General features: G+C 35.7%; 1 protein-coding gene across 2 annotated transcripts in view; it reads left to right on the top strand.

The window, feature by feature from the left end:
• The window catches only part of acox3 (acyl-CoA oxidase 3, pristanoyl), a 28,588-nt gene extending 14,338 nt beyond the window's left edge, over nt 1-14,250 (top strand). Inside the window, exons 14-19 of one of the 2 annotated variants that reach the window (XR_013784888.1) lie at nt 1,631-1,746; nt 3,385-3,559; nt 5,131-5,198; nt 5,315-5,401; nt 8,378-9,106; nt 13,348-14,250. Coding sequence is in view for 1 of the 2 variants with exons in the window: in XM_079429234.1 (XP_079285360.1) it covers nt 1,631-1,746; nt 3,385-3,559; nt 5,131-5,198; nt 5,315-5,401; nt 8,378-8,497 (566 nt within the window). In the remaining variant the exon portion in view is untranslated. Of the gene's footprint in view, nt 1-1,630; nt 1,747-3,384; nt 3,560-5,130; nt 5,199-5,314; nt 5,402-8,377; nt 9,886-13,347 lie in introns of those variants that run through there. The other variant, XM_079429234.1, reaches the window with a different exon arrangement.
• The last annotated feature ends 2,304 nt before the right edge of the window (nt 14,251-16,554 follow it).

Genomic DNA, 16,554 nt, shown 5'->3' with positions numbered 1-16,554 from the left:
TGGGAAGGTTCACTACTGCTCCAAGTTTTCTCCATTTGTTGATAATGGCTCGGACCATGGTTCGCTGGAGTCCCACACCCTTAGAAATGGCTTTATAACCCTTTCCAGACTGATACATGTCAACTATTTTGTTTCTCATCTGTTCTTGAATTTCTTTCAATAGCGGCATGATGTGTCGCTCTTTAAGCATGCTTCACTTTGTCAGACAGGTTCTATTTAAGTGATTTCTTGATTCAACAGGTCTGGCAGTAATCAGGCCTGGGTTTAGCTAGTGAAATTTAACTAAAATAAATTTTCTAAAATAATGTGGTTTATCACAGTTCTTTCATGATTTAACAGGAGGGGGCAATTAATTTTTCACGTAGGGCCAGGTAGGTTTAGACAGTTTTTTTTTTCTCTTAATAAAGGAAATCATCATTTAAAAACTGCTTTTTGTGTTTACTCCCATTATCTTTGTGTAATATTAAAATTAGTTTGGTGATCTGAATCCTTTAAGTGTGACAAATATGCAAAAAAAAAAAAACAGGAAGGGGGCAAAAAAACATTTCACGACACTATATAAATATATTATTTTTATTTATTTATTTTTTTGATTGATAAAAATATTGCCTGACTAGAGTTATTTTGAGATATTATTTTGACTAAACCCATAACTGTTTTGGCTTAGAACAGAATATCTTGATTGCATAAATTGTGAATATTGTTTTTATCCCCACATTTTAAATATCTTTGCCCAGGAAGTCTCAGTGACAGTCTATAGACCATTTGAATCTAACTCCAAGCAGAAAAAAAAATATTCAAGAACAAACCAATGTTGCTTTATACATCCGTACCAACATAAACATTTGCCTTCAAATATTTCTCATACTCACTCATTTCTTCAGAACTTATTTGCTTGATTGAGTGTAGTGAAGATATTTGAATAGTTTCAGTCTGTGTGGTCTTGTTTCACAACCTTTGTTTCATAACAAACTTATTTTCATATTTAGAGAGGGTTGAGGGTTGTTTTCTGATTTATTAGTTCCTTTATAAGATGGGAAAGCAGTTTTGTTATTTATAAATCTTAAAGATATTGTGGATGTCTTGGTTTGGTTAAATTAGGTTCAATTTCACAGCTTTATAGTCTTGGTCAGAAGGTTTGGATTTTGCAACGTTCATGCTGTTACTGCACTTAAGTTCATCTCTCTATGGACCTAGAGTTTGGCTTACTTCTGCGTCATGAGTTGAAGAAATGCGTCCAAACCTCAACCATCCAAAACACGAGACCTCTTGTTCTTTAGTCACAGTCCCCACCCAGATACCTAATGCATGATTGCATCTTTGTGTGCACCAAACCTCTGCAAAACAGACCTATTCCAACAATAAATCCAATATCTGTTCAATATTTGTTTAATTTTAATAAGTGCCCTTTTTTGTGGCCCTTTCCACATAATTGTGAAAATTGTTTGCCAGCTGCAGTCCATTACACTTTATTCAGTTTGTTTTAACAGTCATTTTTAAACAAAATATCATATTTTGTCCATTATTATTTTGAAGCTGTTATATTATTATTTTCAGACTCTTATACATTTTCTTGCATCATCTGTCTATCATTTTAATGTGATTATATCATTTGATGTTGTGTCCTCAGTGCCTCTGGCAGCGTATAAGTGGCTGGTGTGTTTCTTGCTGGGTGAGAGCCAGAGGAAGCTGTTTCATGAGAAATCCTCTGGACTGGGAGACTTTGAGGCACGAAACAACAGCCAAGTATGTTTTAATCCTGACTTTCATTGCATGAGACCTTAAAATGTCATGTATCTAGGTTTACTGGCAGCTCAGAGGGAGGTGAGGTATGCTATAGGTTTGTAAAAGACATTACCCAGCTTCCTTATACTGCACCTCACACTGAGTGTGTTTACATGCATCATCTTATACTGATTATGGTTAACAGTCTCATGGAAACACGCATACACACACACATTTTTACAGGTGTTTTACCCATATTTCAAATTATGCATTGCATGGTGTAGTGTTTTAAGGTTGTGGGTAATGTCAGTAAATTTATTGGTAATTTTCTGCCAGGACATTTGTGTGTGTCTGTGTGTCGTCTTAAAGTCTATCTGAAAAAAACTTTGACTTTTTTTTTTTTTTTTTTTTACTTTTGAAAAAAAGACTTTTGACTGAAAGTTATAGTTATGATATATACAGTAGATATCCATTAATGTTTCACCATGGAATTCTGTTTTTGTTCATATTTTAATATCAGGCTGAATTATGGGGATAGTGCACCCTAGGTTTCCCATTAATACCTTCTGTACAGCGTTGTTCCATTTATGACTTATATCTAATATAAAACAGACATGCCTTAAACATTGACCAGACACTCGGCTCAGACATATCCCTTACTTAATATATATTTCACTGAGCTACAAATCTACATCACACTGGGCATTTCAAAGGGCAGCTGTCTGACCTCCACATCTTGAAGGATTTAAAGACTTTTTGCCAAATCAGATTCATTTAGACCCGTATATGCGCTCCGTAGGGTCAGAATCACAAGCAAGAAGTGAGAAAGCTACTCGCATCACGTTTCAAATGCTATGAAAGTATCACGTTTAGACCAAATCTGACCTCAGCACAGTAATGAAGCACAGCAGTTACACCACATGCACATCCAGTTCAAAATAACGGTTTTTAATTACTTTTATTTTTAAAAAGTGTTCATTCCTTTAAAATAAATTCCATTTGGCTTGGTAATACCATGACATACTTTTTTTATAAACGTGGCTCAAACGTTTGGGGTCACTGTGGGTGTGTTATGTGTGTTTTATGAGAGTCTAGTCAAAAACAAGTAGTCAGTTAAAGGTCATATGATATAATGAGTAGAGCTTGGACACTCTCCAGTGAGCGTCTCCACCTTGAAACGTGAGAGTGAGTTGAACTAGAGCACATTGGTGACATGAACTAGAATAGAGAATGTGATCGAGCAGGTTGCGGTATGTGGCTGATTAAATTATCGTAAAACCTTCAGTGAGGACATGAGAGAAATTAATAAAACAGACCTTCTTCACACATAATACTAACCCAGCAACCACCAGACACAGAGAATCACTGTCTAGCAACCAGACACAAACACAAGCACATTGCTAAGCTTTTTCGTCCCCCCCCTCTATAAACATCCCAATTAGTGTCTCGCCTGTGTGTCATGACTGTCATTGTGCTGTCATGACCTGGCTTGTGATTATGTGGGTCAAATTGTCTTAATTTTCTCCTTGACTCCATAAACAGTCTGGGTAGATATATATGTTTGAGTTTGTGTCCTTGGATTCACTTTTCCTGTAACTTATCTCTCTCTCTCTCTCTCTCTCTCTCTCTCTCTCTCTCTCTCTCTCTCTCTCTCTGTAGGTGTATTATTGTCGCTCATTGGCTGTTGCTTATATTGAGCACACAGTGCTGCAGCGTTTCCATGATCTGATTCAGGATGAACAGACTCCAGCTGCTCTCAGATCAGTGCTGGGGCGTCTCTGTGCTCTCTATGGCCTGTGGACCCTCACCAACCACATGGCCATCCTGTATCAAGGTAAACCACTGTTCTCGCCAAAGTTTTTTTTGTTTTTCCTTTTATGTCTGTTGGTGCTGCCCGTGTGACACAAATGACGTGTCAAGGATATAACAGACTACACAACTTTTGCTAGATTTTTGCCCTTATTTAGTCTGGACAATTTGACACAGGTTGCCAAAAGTTGAGTTTCTGTTCAAAACAACTTGAAAATCTGAAGTTTTTTCTCTGTAAATATTTTCAATGTCTGCAAGTGCATGATGCCTAGTGTTTTCAAAACTGTTCCAATTATAAACATCACGTACACTAGCCTTTACATACACTACCTTGATAATTGATAATAATAAGAAAAGTTTGAGCAGAAAATCTGCATATTATAAGGATTTCAAAAGGATCGTGTGACACTGAAGACTGGAGTAATGACTGCTGAAAATGTATTCACAGAAATAAATTACATCTTAAAATATATTCAAATAGAAACCAGTTATTTTAAAATGAAATGTTATTTCACAATAATTACTGTTTTAACTATTTTTAACAAATAAATAAAATAGCCTTTATGAGCATAAAATGTTTTTTTTTTAAACATTAAAAAGGTTAAAAGGTTCCATTGTTTAATATTAATGCAATAACTAAAATTAGCAATGAAAAATACATTTGATGCATTACTTATTCTTTATTACATTAGGTAATAAAACACAACTGTTTGCTCATGTTAGCTCAACTCCATTAAATAATACCAGCACACAACTTATAATAATGACACAACTTTTGATTTAACATTAACATTATCTAAGAATGCTTTAGAAGTATTTTTGTTAGTTCATGTTAACTAATGTTGGTAACAAATGGAACCTTTTTATTAATTGTTGCTAAAAATCACTTACACTTTATTTTGATAATCCACTTTAGACATTCTACTAAGTTACCTTGCAAGTACTTGTCAACTAGCTTTTAGGGGAAGTCGTGGCCTAATGGTTAGAGAATTGGACTCGTAATCGAAAGGTTGCGGGTTCGAGTCCCCGGCTGGCAGGGATTGTAGGTGGGGGGAGTGAATGTCCAGCGCTCTCTCTACCCTCAATACCACGACTGAGGTGCCCTTGAGCAAGGCACCGAACCCCCAACTGCTCCCCGGGCGCCGCAGCATAAATGGCTGCCCACTGCTCCGGGTGTGTGTTCACGGTGTGTGTGTGTGTGTGTGTGTGCATTTGTTCACTACTCACTGTTGTGTGTGTGCACTTGGATGGGTTAAACGCAGAGCACCAATTTCGAGTATGGGTCACCATACTTGACAATACGTCACGACTTTACTTACTTTACTTTACTTCATTAGAGTATTAGTAGACTGTAAAATTAGGATTAGGGCTAGTAGAATCAGTTGATGTGCTTGCAGAGTTACTCTCAGTCAGCAGAATGCCTGTTGGGTGACCATCAAAATAAAGTGTTAGCAGATATTAAGCAGAGAGTCTGTGGCAGGTAGTTGACATGGAGTTGCAAAGTTACCTAAAGTAGACTGTCGATATAAAGTGTTACACAAATATCTGATCGACCCCGAATATTTGAATTTCATTATGGTCTGTTTGTATTTCTAGGAAGTTATTTTTGTGGTCGACAGCCAGTTGACTTCATCCACACAGCCATTCTCACTCTGTGTGGGCAGGTTAGTGTTGTTTTAGCTGTAGTTCAGTTACAGACACCCTCACTTATAAGTGCATGATGATGCAAACTTCAGGAAGGCTTCAACATAGCAGGTGCCCTCTCATTGTGTCTGTCTAGCTGAAGGATGATGCTGTGGCGCTGGTTGATGTGATTTCTCCTCCTGACTTCATCCTGAACTCACCCATTGGCAAAGCAGATGGTGAGGTAAGAGAAACATATGTGCACATGAGGAAGAGGACACGCCAGTCCTCCACTGTGACTGTGGAATCACTTATTGTAGACAAATGTCTCTGAAAGCTGCAGAAGTGATCATCTAAGTTACAGTGACTCCAAAAAAGTATTTTCTTACTTGTTTTTTCAGTAACTTTTAATCAACTGGTCATCTGTATGAAATCAGTTCCTTAGCAAAGTAACCTCAAAACTTTTTGTGTGTGTGCATGAGTGTTTTCATGTGTATTTAATGTTTAAACAGCTCTTTTAATTTTTTTTTAAAATAATAATTGTTTTAAAGGGGTCATATGACGTTGCTAAAAATAACATTTATTTGGTGTATTTGGTGTAATGCAATGTGTTTATGCGGTTTAAAGTTCAAAAAACACATTATTTTCCGCATACTGTGTACATTATTGTTGCTCCTCTATGCCCTGCCTTTCTGAAACACGCCGATTTTTACAAAGCTCATGCGTTGTGATTGGCCGAATACCTCAAGCGTGAGAGGGAAATGTTGCACCCCTCACCGTATTGTGATGCCATGTCCTGGCGCAACGACACAAAAACAATAAAACCCATTATAAACGAGGAATTTGTTGCATCCAGTGGGGACATAATTACTGATTATACCGCCTTTTTACAGTATAAAACATGGTAAACATTGTCATGTCTGCATTTGTGATCAGAGAAACGACAAACAACAAGCTCTACTCTACACAGCTCAAAACTTGCCTTTGAATAGTCAGTAGCAGAAACATACTTACAGGCTGTGAGTCAGAAGCGTCAGACTGTCCTTGCAAAGTTGGAATTGCCCCACTTTATAGAAACAGCCTTTGTGCAAGCCAGCATTGTAGGCTGCTCTTCCAGGTTCAGGAAATAGTCCTCCGTAAAATGCATTGCACACACTCAAATATTTGGGTTGAACTGTGTTGAACACAGTTCAGTGTTGTAAATACAACTTAACCACTGATTTCTAGGCGGCAGCAACAATACTACAGCGAGAATAATAGTTCTGCCCTCTTTCATTGCGTATACATTTGGCCAGTGTTTTGCAAATCTTCCCACACCGTGACGTAGACATGTGGGGGCGTGTTTAAATGAGCCGTTTTAGGGGGGCGTGGCAGAGTCTTAACTTTTATAAAGAATATCTCTTCGGTTTTGAGACTTTAGTCTTTGAACTTCAGGGATCTTATCTATGCACAAACAGCTTGTAACACTCCAAAGAGAAAGGAAAACTTGAAATCGCGTCATATGACCCCTTTATCAAATAAATACAGCCTTGGAGAGCATAAAAGACTTAAACATTAAAAACATGAAAAAAAATTATTGTTCTAACATTTTGACCAGTGGTGTGTGTGTGTGTTTGTATGTGTGTGTGTGTCCACATTTAAAGACTTTTTAAAGCCACTGTTATGAATGTAGTCTTGTGTATTCATGTAAGTATACATAATGTTTTATTATATATTTTCAAACGTACTGTTCACGTATTTAGGGAAGTTTTATATAATTATACTGTCAAGTTCTACATGTTGTTTACAGATTTGGACATAAAAAGGTGTTTTCTAAACAGAATAATTTTTTGTTAGTCTATTAAAAACGTTGGCCTTTGAGACTGACAGCTAGTGATGATGCAATATTTACTAGAAAATATTACAGCTTAATGTGTCACATAAGGGGGGTAAAGTCCACATCAGCTAATAAAATCAACAATTATTAGAACTTTGGGCGGATTTATTTCCTCGTTTCACAAAAAAGCAGACAAGTTAATTAAAACAAACTAATTCCCAGCAATTGGAAAATCTGGAAGGTTTTGCCATTGTCCTGCCCTTAAGGGTGTTTTAAATCCCTTTAGAAACATGATTCTGACTAGACATTATGGTTACTGACTCATTCCACCAGTCATATTCTCTCAGCACTTGTTTGGGAGGCCATACATGTCTGAGTTTAAGAAAAAACAGAGTTTTATTGAAACACTAGACAGAGCAGAGCAGTCTCACACACACACACACACACACACACACACACACACACGCCCCACTGACACAGAGACCTTTATACCGATTCCCCTGCTGAGTGAGACACTTCATATTTACAGTTGGGGAGATGTTTACTGGAAATGAACTCTTCTTTGGCCTCGGACTCATCTTAGGTTCTGATAAAAGGGAAGACTTATTTATTAAAGCTATCTACATGCTTGTTTTTTTACTATTACGGGGTTTCTGTGGGTCTTAGAAAAGTTCTGAATTCTCCCTTCCACAAATTAAGGCCTTAAAAAGTCTTAAATCAGAGCAGAAATTCATGAAGTCATGACATTAAATGTTGGATGCATGCATTGTCTTCCTCTGTATTTTTGTTTTTCAGTACAAATATTAATGATCAAACATTCTTAAATCAAGATGCATTTACTTGAGATGCAAATGTAAAATGAAGTCTGGAAAAATTTAACACAATTCTTGTTTTATTTATGAAATGAATTTTTATCAATTCCACATAAAACAAGAATTATTGTGTTGTTTTGTTTCTCAAGATTATCTTGATTTAAGGATGCTTAGATGTTTGTATTAGAAAACAAAAATATTTCCATATTCTAGTAGTTGTGAGCAAAGGCATTACTAATTGTTTTTGGTCAAATAAATTTTAAAGTAATGGAGATTAGTTGGAAGTTATGTTTTCAAACTTTGAAGTGTAGCTAATACAACTCATTGTGTGTTCTCTAAACATTTACATTAAGAGAATATGTTCTGTATTATGTTACCTTCAGTTTTTTCCTTGAATTTTCTTTACTTGTCCTTTAAAAAAGTCTTAAAGTCTTACATTTTCTTTCATCAAACCTGCAGAAATCCTGGTTTATTAAAATTGTAGAGGTGTTACTGATAGTGAGGCACGTGGTCTGACCTTATATTGGTCCTTATTTTTTTTGTAAATAAGGACTTTGTGATTCAGTATCTCTCTGTTTCTCGTGTGTTTCAGCTCTACAAAAACCTGTGGTCTACAGTCATGCAGGGTAAGAACGTCCTGGAAAGGCCATCTTGGTGGGCCGAGTTTTGTTCTGACAAACCTGCGGTTGGATCTCTCCGAGCCAAACTGTAACTCTTCACACTGGAAAACTGTTAGGGAAACAGGATCATTGCAAACATTCATCTGTTTGTCCTGAAAGCCAATATGTTTTATACTGATATTATAATACAGTCATATGGTTGTCACTGATAAATTGAGTTTATTGAAAGATAGTAACAGTTTATGGAATATGACAGGGAGGTTAGAAAAGTCCAAGAAGAATCTCAACCATGTTGATCTTGGTGTAAAATTATAAACTGATTCACTAAAACTTACTAATATCAGCAGAAAACAAGATTTGTGATGTACTGTAAACAATAACACGAGCTCTTATTATAGAACTTCCTAATTCATTGTGCCTTGATAAACTCATTTGTTTGGTTTGACTGATAAATGTTTCTAGGTTGAAAGCTCGAGTCATAGATCATCAGATCTATTGTTTGAATGCACAAACAACTAAATCATTTCAAAACCCTTACCAATACAGTGTTCATGCTAACTAGTTGTACAGATAATGCACATGTTTATAACTGCTTTCATATAGATCTACTTTGGAGTGAACATGTATGATTGTTTATTTTACATAATGTTAGTTTGATTATGGAATGTTTAATAATTTCGAGCACAAACACTTGTATGTATGTTTAACCCTCTGGTTGTGTTCGGGTCAAATTGACAAGAATTTTTTTTTCTTTTTCCTGAAAATACTAGTTAACGTTATCGCATTGGACTCAAACTTACTGACTTTGCGCACATAGGGTACAAGTATTTCTCATAAATTTTTTTAGAATTTTCGTAATTTTTTGTGGGTTTTATTTCACCTAGTCACACTCGTTGTGTTCCCGGTCAAAAATGACCGGACTCCGAACAACTGCTTATAAATCTGTCATTATGCTATATTATCACTAAATATTGGATTCATTCTTTTTGTCAACTTGTTTTCTTTCATTTAGGACTGGTTTTGTGTTTCTATTTGCTTCTGATTAATCGTAGGCCTCATTTATCTGAGAGTAGGCACCTAATTTTTTGAGTGAAAAAATTATTTTTTATGAATAATTTTCACAATATTAAACAAAAAATTATAAAAATTTGCACTGTTTCTCACACTAGTGTACTTTAATGTTTAATCAGGAAGTTTGCTTTTAAATGCTTTTATTTTGTACAAAATTGCAAAAAGTCACACTCGTGGTGTTCCCGGTCAAAAATGACCGGACTCCAAACAACTGCTTATAAATCTGTCAATATGCTATATTATCACCAAATATTGGATTCAATCTTTTTGTCAACTTGTTTTCTTTCATTTAGGACTGGTTTTGTGTTTCTATTTGCTTCTGATTAATCATAAGCCTCATTTATCTGAGAGTAGGTACCTCATTTTTTGGGTAAAAAAAACATTTTTTATGAATAATTTTCACAATATTAAACAAAAAATTATGAAAATTTGCACTGTTTCTCACACTAGTGTACTTTAATGTTTAATCAAGAAGTTTGCTTTTAAATGCTTTTATTTTGTACAAAATTGCACAAAGTAACACTTGTCAAAAATGGCCGGCCATTGAAAGTGAATGGGGAAGAATGAAAGAAACAACTAGTGTTCAGGAGCATGTTGTGCTTGCAAACAAAGACCTTGGACCTTTGCATGTGTGGATGCATTTATACTCAAGCTATCACACACACACATGCGCACACACGCACGCGCACACACACACACACACCCATCCATCCATGCATACAAACTATTTTATTACACCTATTTCATCCTACCCTGAACTGCATGCAATATCCTTTTATGAATAAAAAAGGATCTCTCTCTCTCTCTCTCTCTCTCTCTCACACACACACACACACACACACACACACACACACGCTCAGACTGCCTTGTCTTTAGCCTGCATTGACCTCAAAAATAATCTTTTCTTTCACCACATATTCTAGACTACGGAGCCCCTTAGAGCTCATGGTGGTGGAAAGATTTCGGGGTGGGTGAAAAAAATTCGGGGTGGGAGGAAAAAATATTTTTCAAATCTTTTGCGTTCTCTCGCAAAACTTTGCGTTCTCTCGCAAAGATCTTTGCGTTCTCTCGCAAAGATGTTTGCGTTCTCTCGCAAAACTTTGCGTTCTCTCGCAAAGATGTTTGCGTTCTCTCGCAAAACTTTGTGTTCTCTCTCAAAGATGTTTGCGTTCTCTCGCAAAGATGTTTGCGTTCTCTCTCAAAGATGTTTGCGTTCTCTCTCAAAGATGTTTGCGTTCTCTCGCAAAACTTTGTGTTCTCTCGCAAAGATGTTTGCGTTCTCTCTCAAAGATGTTTGCGTTCTCTCGCAAAACTTTGTGTTCTTTCGCAAAGATGTTTGCGTTCTCTCTCAAAGATGTTTGCGTTCTCTCGCAAAACTTTGTGTTCTCTCTCAAAGATGTTTGCGTTCTCTCTCAAAGATGTTTGCGTTCTCTCTCAAAGATGTTTGCGTTCTCTCGCAAAACTTTGTGTTCTCTCGCAAAGATGTTTGCGTTCTCTCTCAAAGATGTTTGCGTTCTCTCTCAAAGATGTTTGCGTTCTCTCGCAAAACTTTGTGTTCTCTAGCAAAGATGTTTGCGTTCTCTCTCAAAGATGTTTGCGTTCTCTCGCAAAACTTTGCGTTCTCTTGCAAATATGTACGCAAAGTTTTGCGAGGGAACGCAAACATCTTTGCGAGAGAACGCAAAGTTTTGTGAGGGAACGCAAAAGATTTGAAAAATATTTTTTTCCTCCCACCCCGATTTTTTTTCACCCACCCCGAAATCTTTCCACCACCATGAGCTCTAAGCGGTTCCGTACTAGACAAAACATTATGACAATATGTTTAGAGGCTTTCATGTTCTCTCAGAGTAAACGAAAGTTTACAATTAAATGCTAGAGCATACAAATGCCTCACAGTGCCTTGCTTGTCATTTACACGAGGAAAAGACAACTGAAGAAGAATTTTACAGTGACGATGCATTGCAAGATATATTGGAAGATAAAAATATCACTGGACAAGCTGAAAACCTTGCAACAACTGAAAAGAAGCAATCTTCTGATTTTGAGGACCCAGCTGAAGTTGATGTAACGTTCTGGTCGAGGGATGGAAAAAAAGTCAATGCAGGCCAAAGACAAGGCAGTTTGAGCATTTGTGTGCATTGTGTGTGTGTGTGTGTGTGTGTGAGAGAGAGAGTTATAATATGAGATTCATAAAAGCATATTGCATACAGTTCAGGGTAGGATGAAATAAGTGTAATACAATAGTTTGTATGCATAGATGTGTGTGTGTGTGTGTGTGTGTGTGTGTGTGTGTGTGTGTGTGTGTGATAGCATGAGTATACATGCACGCACTGGTCCAAGGCATTTATGTTTGCAAGCACAACATGCTCCTGAACACTAGTTGTTTCTTTCATTCTTCCCCATTCACTTTCAATGGCCGGCCATTTTTGACAAGTGTTACTTTGTGCAATTTTGTACAAAATAAAAGCATTTAAAAGCAAACTTCTTGATTAAACATTAAAGTACACTAGTGTGAGAAACAGTGCAAATTTTCATAATTTTTTCTCTCATATTGTGAAAATTATTAATAAAAAATTATTTTTTCACTCAAAAAATGAGGTACCTACTTTCAGATAAATGAGGCCTACGATTAATCAGATGCAAATAGAAACACAAAACCAGTCCTAAATGAAAGAAAACAAGTTGACAAAAAGATTGAATCCAATATTTGGTGATAATATAGCATATTGACAGATTTATAAGCAGTTGTTCGGAGTCCGGTCATTTTTGACCGGGAACACCACGAGTGTGACTTTTTGCAATTTTGTACAAAATAAAAGCATTTAAAAGCAAACTTCTTGATTAAACATTAAAGCACACTAGTGTGAGAAACAGTGCAAATTTTCGTTATTTTTTCTCTCATATTGTGAAAATTATTCATAAAAAAATATTTTTTTCACTCAAAAAATGAGGTACCTACTTTCAGATAAATGAGGCCTACGATTAATCAGAAGCAAATAGAAACACAAAACCAGTCCTAAATGAAAGAAAACAAGTTGACAAAAAGATTGAATCCAATATTTGGTGATAATATAGCATATTGACAGATTTATAAGCAGTTGTTCGGAGTCCGGTCATTTTTGACCGGGAACACCACGAGTGTGACTTTTTGCAATTTTGTACAAAATAAAAGCATTTAAAAGCAAACTTCTTGATTAAACATTAAAGTACACTAGTGTGAGAAACAGTGCAAATTTTCATAATTTTTTGTTTAATATTGTGAAAATTATTCATAAAAAATGTTTTTTTTACCCAAAAAATGAGGTACCTACTCTCAGATAAATGAGGCTTATGATTAATCAGAAGCAAATAGAAACACAAAACCAGTCCTAAATGAAAGAAAACAAGTTGACAAAAAGAATTAATCCAATATTTGGTGATAATATAGCATATTGACAGATTTATAAGCAGTTGTTCGGAGTCCGGTCATTTTTGACCGGGAACACCACGAGTGTGACTTTTTGCAATTTTGTACAAAATAAAAGCATTTAAAAGCAAACTTCCTGATTAAACATTAAAGTACACTAGTGTGAGAAACAGTGCAAATTTTTATAATTTTTTGTTTAATATTGTGAAAATTATTCATAAAAAATGCTTTTTTCACTCAAAAAATGAGGTACCTACTCTCGGATAAATGAGGCCTACGATTAAACAGAAGCAAATAGAAACACAAAACCAGTCCTAAATGAAAGAAAACAAGTTGACAAAAAGATTGAATGCAATATTTGGTGATAATATAGCATAATGACAGATTTATAAGCAATTGTTTGGAGTCCGGTCATTTTTGACCGGTAACACAAAAGGCGTGACCGGAGTCCGAACACAACCAGAGGGTTAATACATAAATTGAATATGTAAGAATGTAATTATAATAAATCTTGACTTTTTATCAAAGTAAATATTTTGAAATACTTTGCACTGAAGTCTTTTCATTTAGACATGAACGCAGTGCAATTGTGAATTAAACCATGTTGAAGCATGGGACAGTCTTAACTTGAATATCAGATTAAACTGCATTAAACTATGGAAACTGATTCAGAGATGATTTCCCCCATTTAAAGATGGCTGTGCTGTGCATCAGATTCAGTATACTTAAAACAGGTGTTATTGTCATTTCATGCTTTTGGGACATGTTGGACATGGTGTAAGCAGGTCCAGGAGGGAATGCTTAACTGTGTCTACACTAAATGCATATGACCTGATGCAACGCAGCCAAACTATAAGAGCCCATTTGAAATAAAAAAGTCTTCTACACTACAAAAAGCAATACTTTTAAATGAGGACTTTAAGTGCCATGCAAAGTTGTATTGAGTTTATTTCTGCCTCATTGCTCAACATTCAAATATATGACTAGTGCTTGCTGTAGCAATTTGCAGCATGCTTAAAAAATCCTCCCCCTTCCCCAGCTCCACCTGTATAGATCTGCTATGAGGTGATTCATGTATGCTATGGGGTGTATTTCATATACGTTATATGTGCAGCAGCAGTATTTCTTGTATTTCACATCAGCATGTTGTGGATGTATTGGCAGTAGCAAGTCTCAGTACTTGTAGATCTATTCTGCCAAGACCAAATACATCAATATTGTTGTGTACATTACCATGCCAATCCCTCCGAGAGTTGCCATGACAGAAGTACATTTATTCAGGAAGGATGCATTAAAAGAAATCTGTTTTAAATAAATGCTGTTATTTGAACACAGGAATAAATATATTTCAGTTGTGCCTTTCTTTTTCACCACTTGTTACTCTGTTGCTCTTCCTTTGTGCCATTCTTTGAATCCCTATATGTGTGATTGGCTGAGAGAATATGTCTGAATTCCACACACTGACGTGAGGTCTCTGCCGACAGCCCTGGACAATAGTGTGCACTTTAGTGTCAAGTCAGTGTTTGTTTCTGCAAGAGCTTGTCTCATTGAATTAACATTCTTACACACATGCACAAATCTAACGGCTTGTGGCTTCTTTGGGACACTCCACTAGTTTGTTTTTATTGATGTGGTCAGGTTTAGAGACCAAAGCAGGAAATCGTAGCAGACTTCACAGCTGATGAACTTGAAAGAAACCATCTGAAATGTGCATTACTGTCAAACATTGATGAGTGTGTTTGTACGAAATATGTTTTACATTTTATGATCAGTTAGTATTTTACTTACTAAAAAGTATTTGGATTTTACCATATTAGTAATACCATGATACTTTTTGAAGTACCTTAATCAATCAGTAATATGGTACATATCAACGTAGGATTACTTTCGAATACCATGGTACTACCACAGTACTTTATATTGCTTAAAAGCTGAATCTCCCATATATATATATATATATATAGTTTTGGTCTCAAACCAACATGTTTAGAAGAGATTTTTGTGTGAAACCAATGGCTACATTTAAGAAACTGTGATTAGCGATTAGCTGCATAGATGATTATTATTATTACAGAACACACCCAGTGTAACACATCTTTGTTTAATTAATATGCCAAGTCTTTATTTACCCAGCTTGTAGACAGCAAGATCCATTCTGAGTTGTCCACTTGTGTGTGTTGGCATAGCACTTCGCCACAACAGCCTGCTAATATGCTAAATCTAAACAGAGCCAGTCATCTGTCGACCCAATGTTTCTATTTATCTTAACTCTTGAAAGGCTCAATTCTGATTTCCTCATGGTCACATGTGGTTTGGCTTAAATGCTGTACTTCAGCACAATATGACATTTATTACTTCAAATGTTATATGCTGTATGTTTGTGGTTTTTATAGTCAGATTTAAGGGCAGATTAAATTAGCATGTTTTAAAACTGTGGGAAGATAAATCTGAAAATATGTTACACGTTCATTCATTACAAAGATTTTTTAAGGGGTTATGACAGATTTTTAATTATTATTTTAATACCTATGTTCTTTGGGATAGACATATAATGTTATAAAGTTTTTGGCCAAAAAGCAGTCATATATTTACAAAAATATTATTTTTGGCAATGATTTTTAATCCTGGCCCTCTATCTGAAACGATCAGTTTACAGTCCATCTGAGGTTTGTGCAGATGAAAAGATGCTGCTTAAACTGTACTCATTAAAATTAGTGTGTGTTTACTCTCCCATTTTTTAAGATGGTCTTAAGCAACTAGCTCCTGCTTAAGACCAGCTTAGGACCAGCACATGGCCAGCTTAAACCAGCTCAAACCAGCAGGCATGCTTCAAAACATGGGTCAATATCACTGTAGGGTGCCTTTTTGTGTCCTGTACATAACTCATTTGCCATGATAACTTAACATAAAAATAACTATGAAAGGGTGTGTTATATTAGGCTAAGTTCTTATATTCATAACAAAAGCATTACTTGGCTCTTTAGATACATTTTCTAGATTTTTTTTAGTTTTGTTTAAGTCATTTGGTAATAAACACAATATTTTTATTTAATAAAAAAGAAGAGTTTTTCCATGTCGCTTGAATGGTTGTCCACCCTGTCATGTTGGGAAATCCGCCCATTTAAGAAAAGGCCATCCCCTTTAGTGACATCAGAACAACAGATTTTTTGTCTCTTCAGTGGTGGGAATTTCTACCGCTTAGTTGAATAAATTGGTGACTTTTCAATTGACAAAGTTTGCTTACTTGCTTTTCCCAAGCTTAACATGTCCACCCTGTCTGCATAAAATATGCTAGAAGTGATTAGAATACAGTATTTTCAAAATATATAAGTTTAAATATACCAAATTCTCTTCAACAACCAGACTAAATATTTAGCTAGTCGCAGTTTGATGTAAGCTAATATTCTGACTGAAGCTCAAATGTCCATCCTGTCGAGTGGACAGACACATGACAGGGTGGACTGAATGAAAATGAATGGGGAGGGGTCAGTATATCAATGATTGAGGATGTAAATATAATATTTATTATTATTATATAATTTTTTTTAGAAGTTGAATAAATGCATTATGCATTATGTGTCTACACCGTCATGTTCCACCCTGTCATCTTGATATTTTACAATAATATTTTAAATAATAATTCAATCATATCTATATAATCCAGTATGTTCA

Source organism: Barbus barbus (genome assembly GCF_936440315.1).
Source record: "Barbus barbus genome assembly, chromosome: 2".
Classification (NCBI taxonomy): domain Eukaryota; kingdom Metazoa; phylum Chordata; class Actinopteri; order Cypriniformes; family Cyprinidae; genus Barbus; species Barbus barbus.
This window is presented reverse-complemented; position numbering and strand designations above follow the sequence as displayed.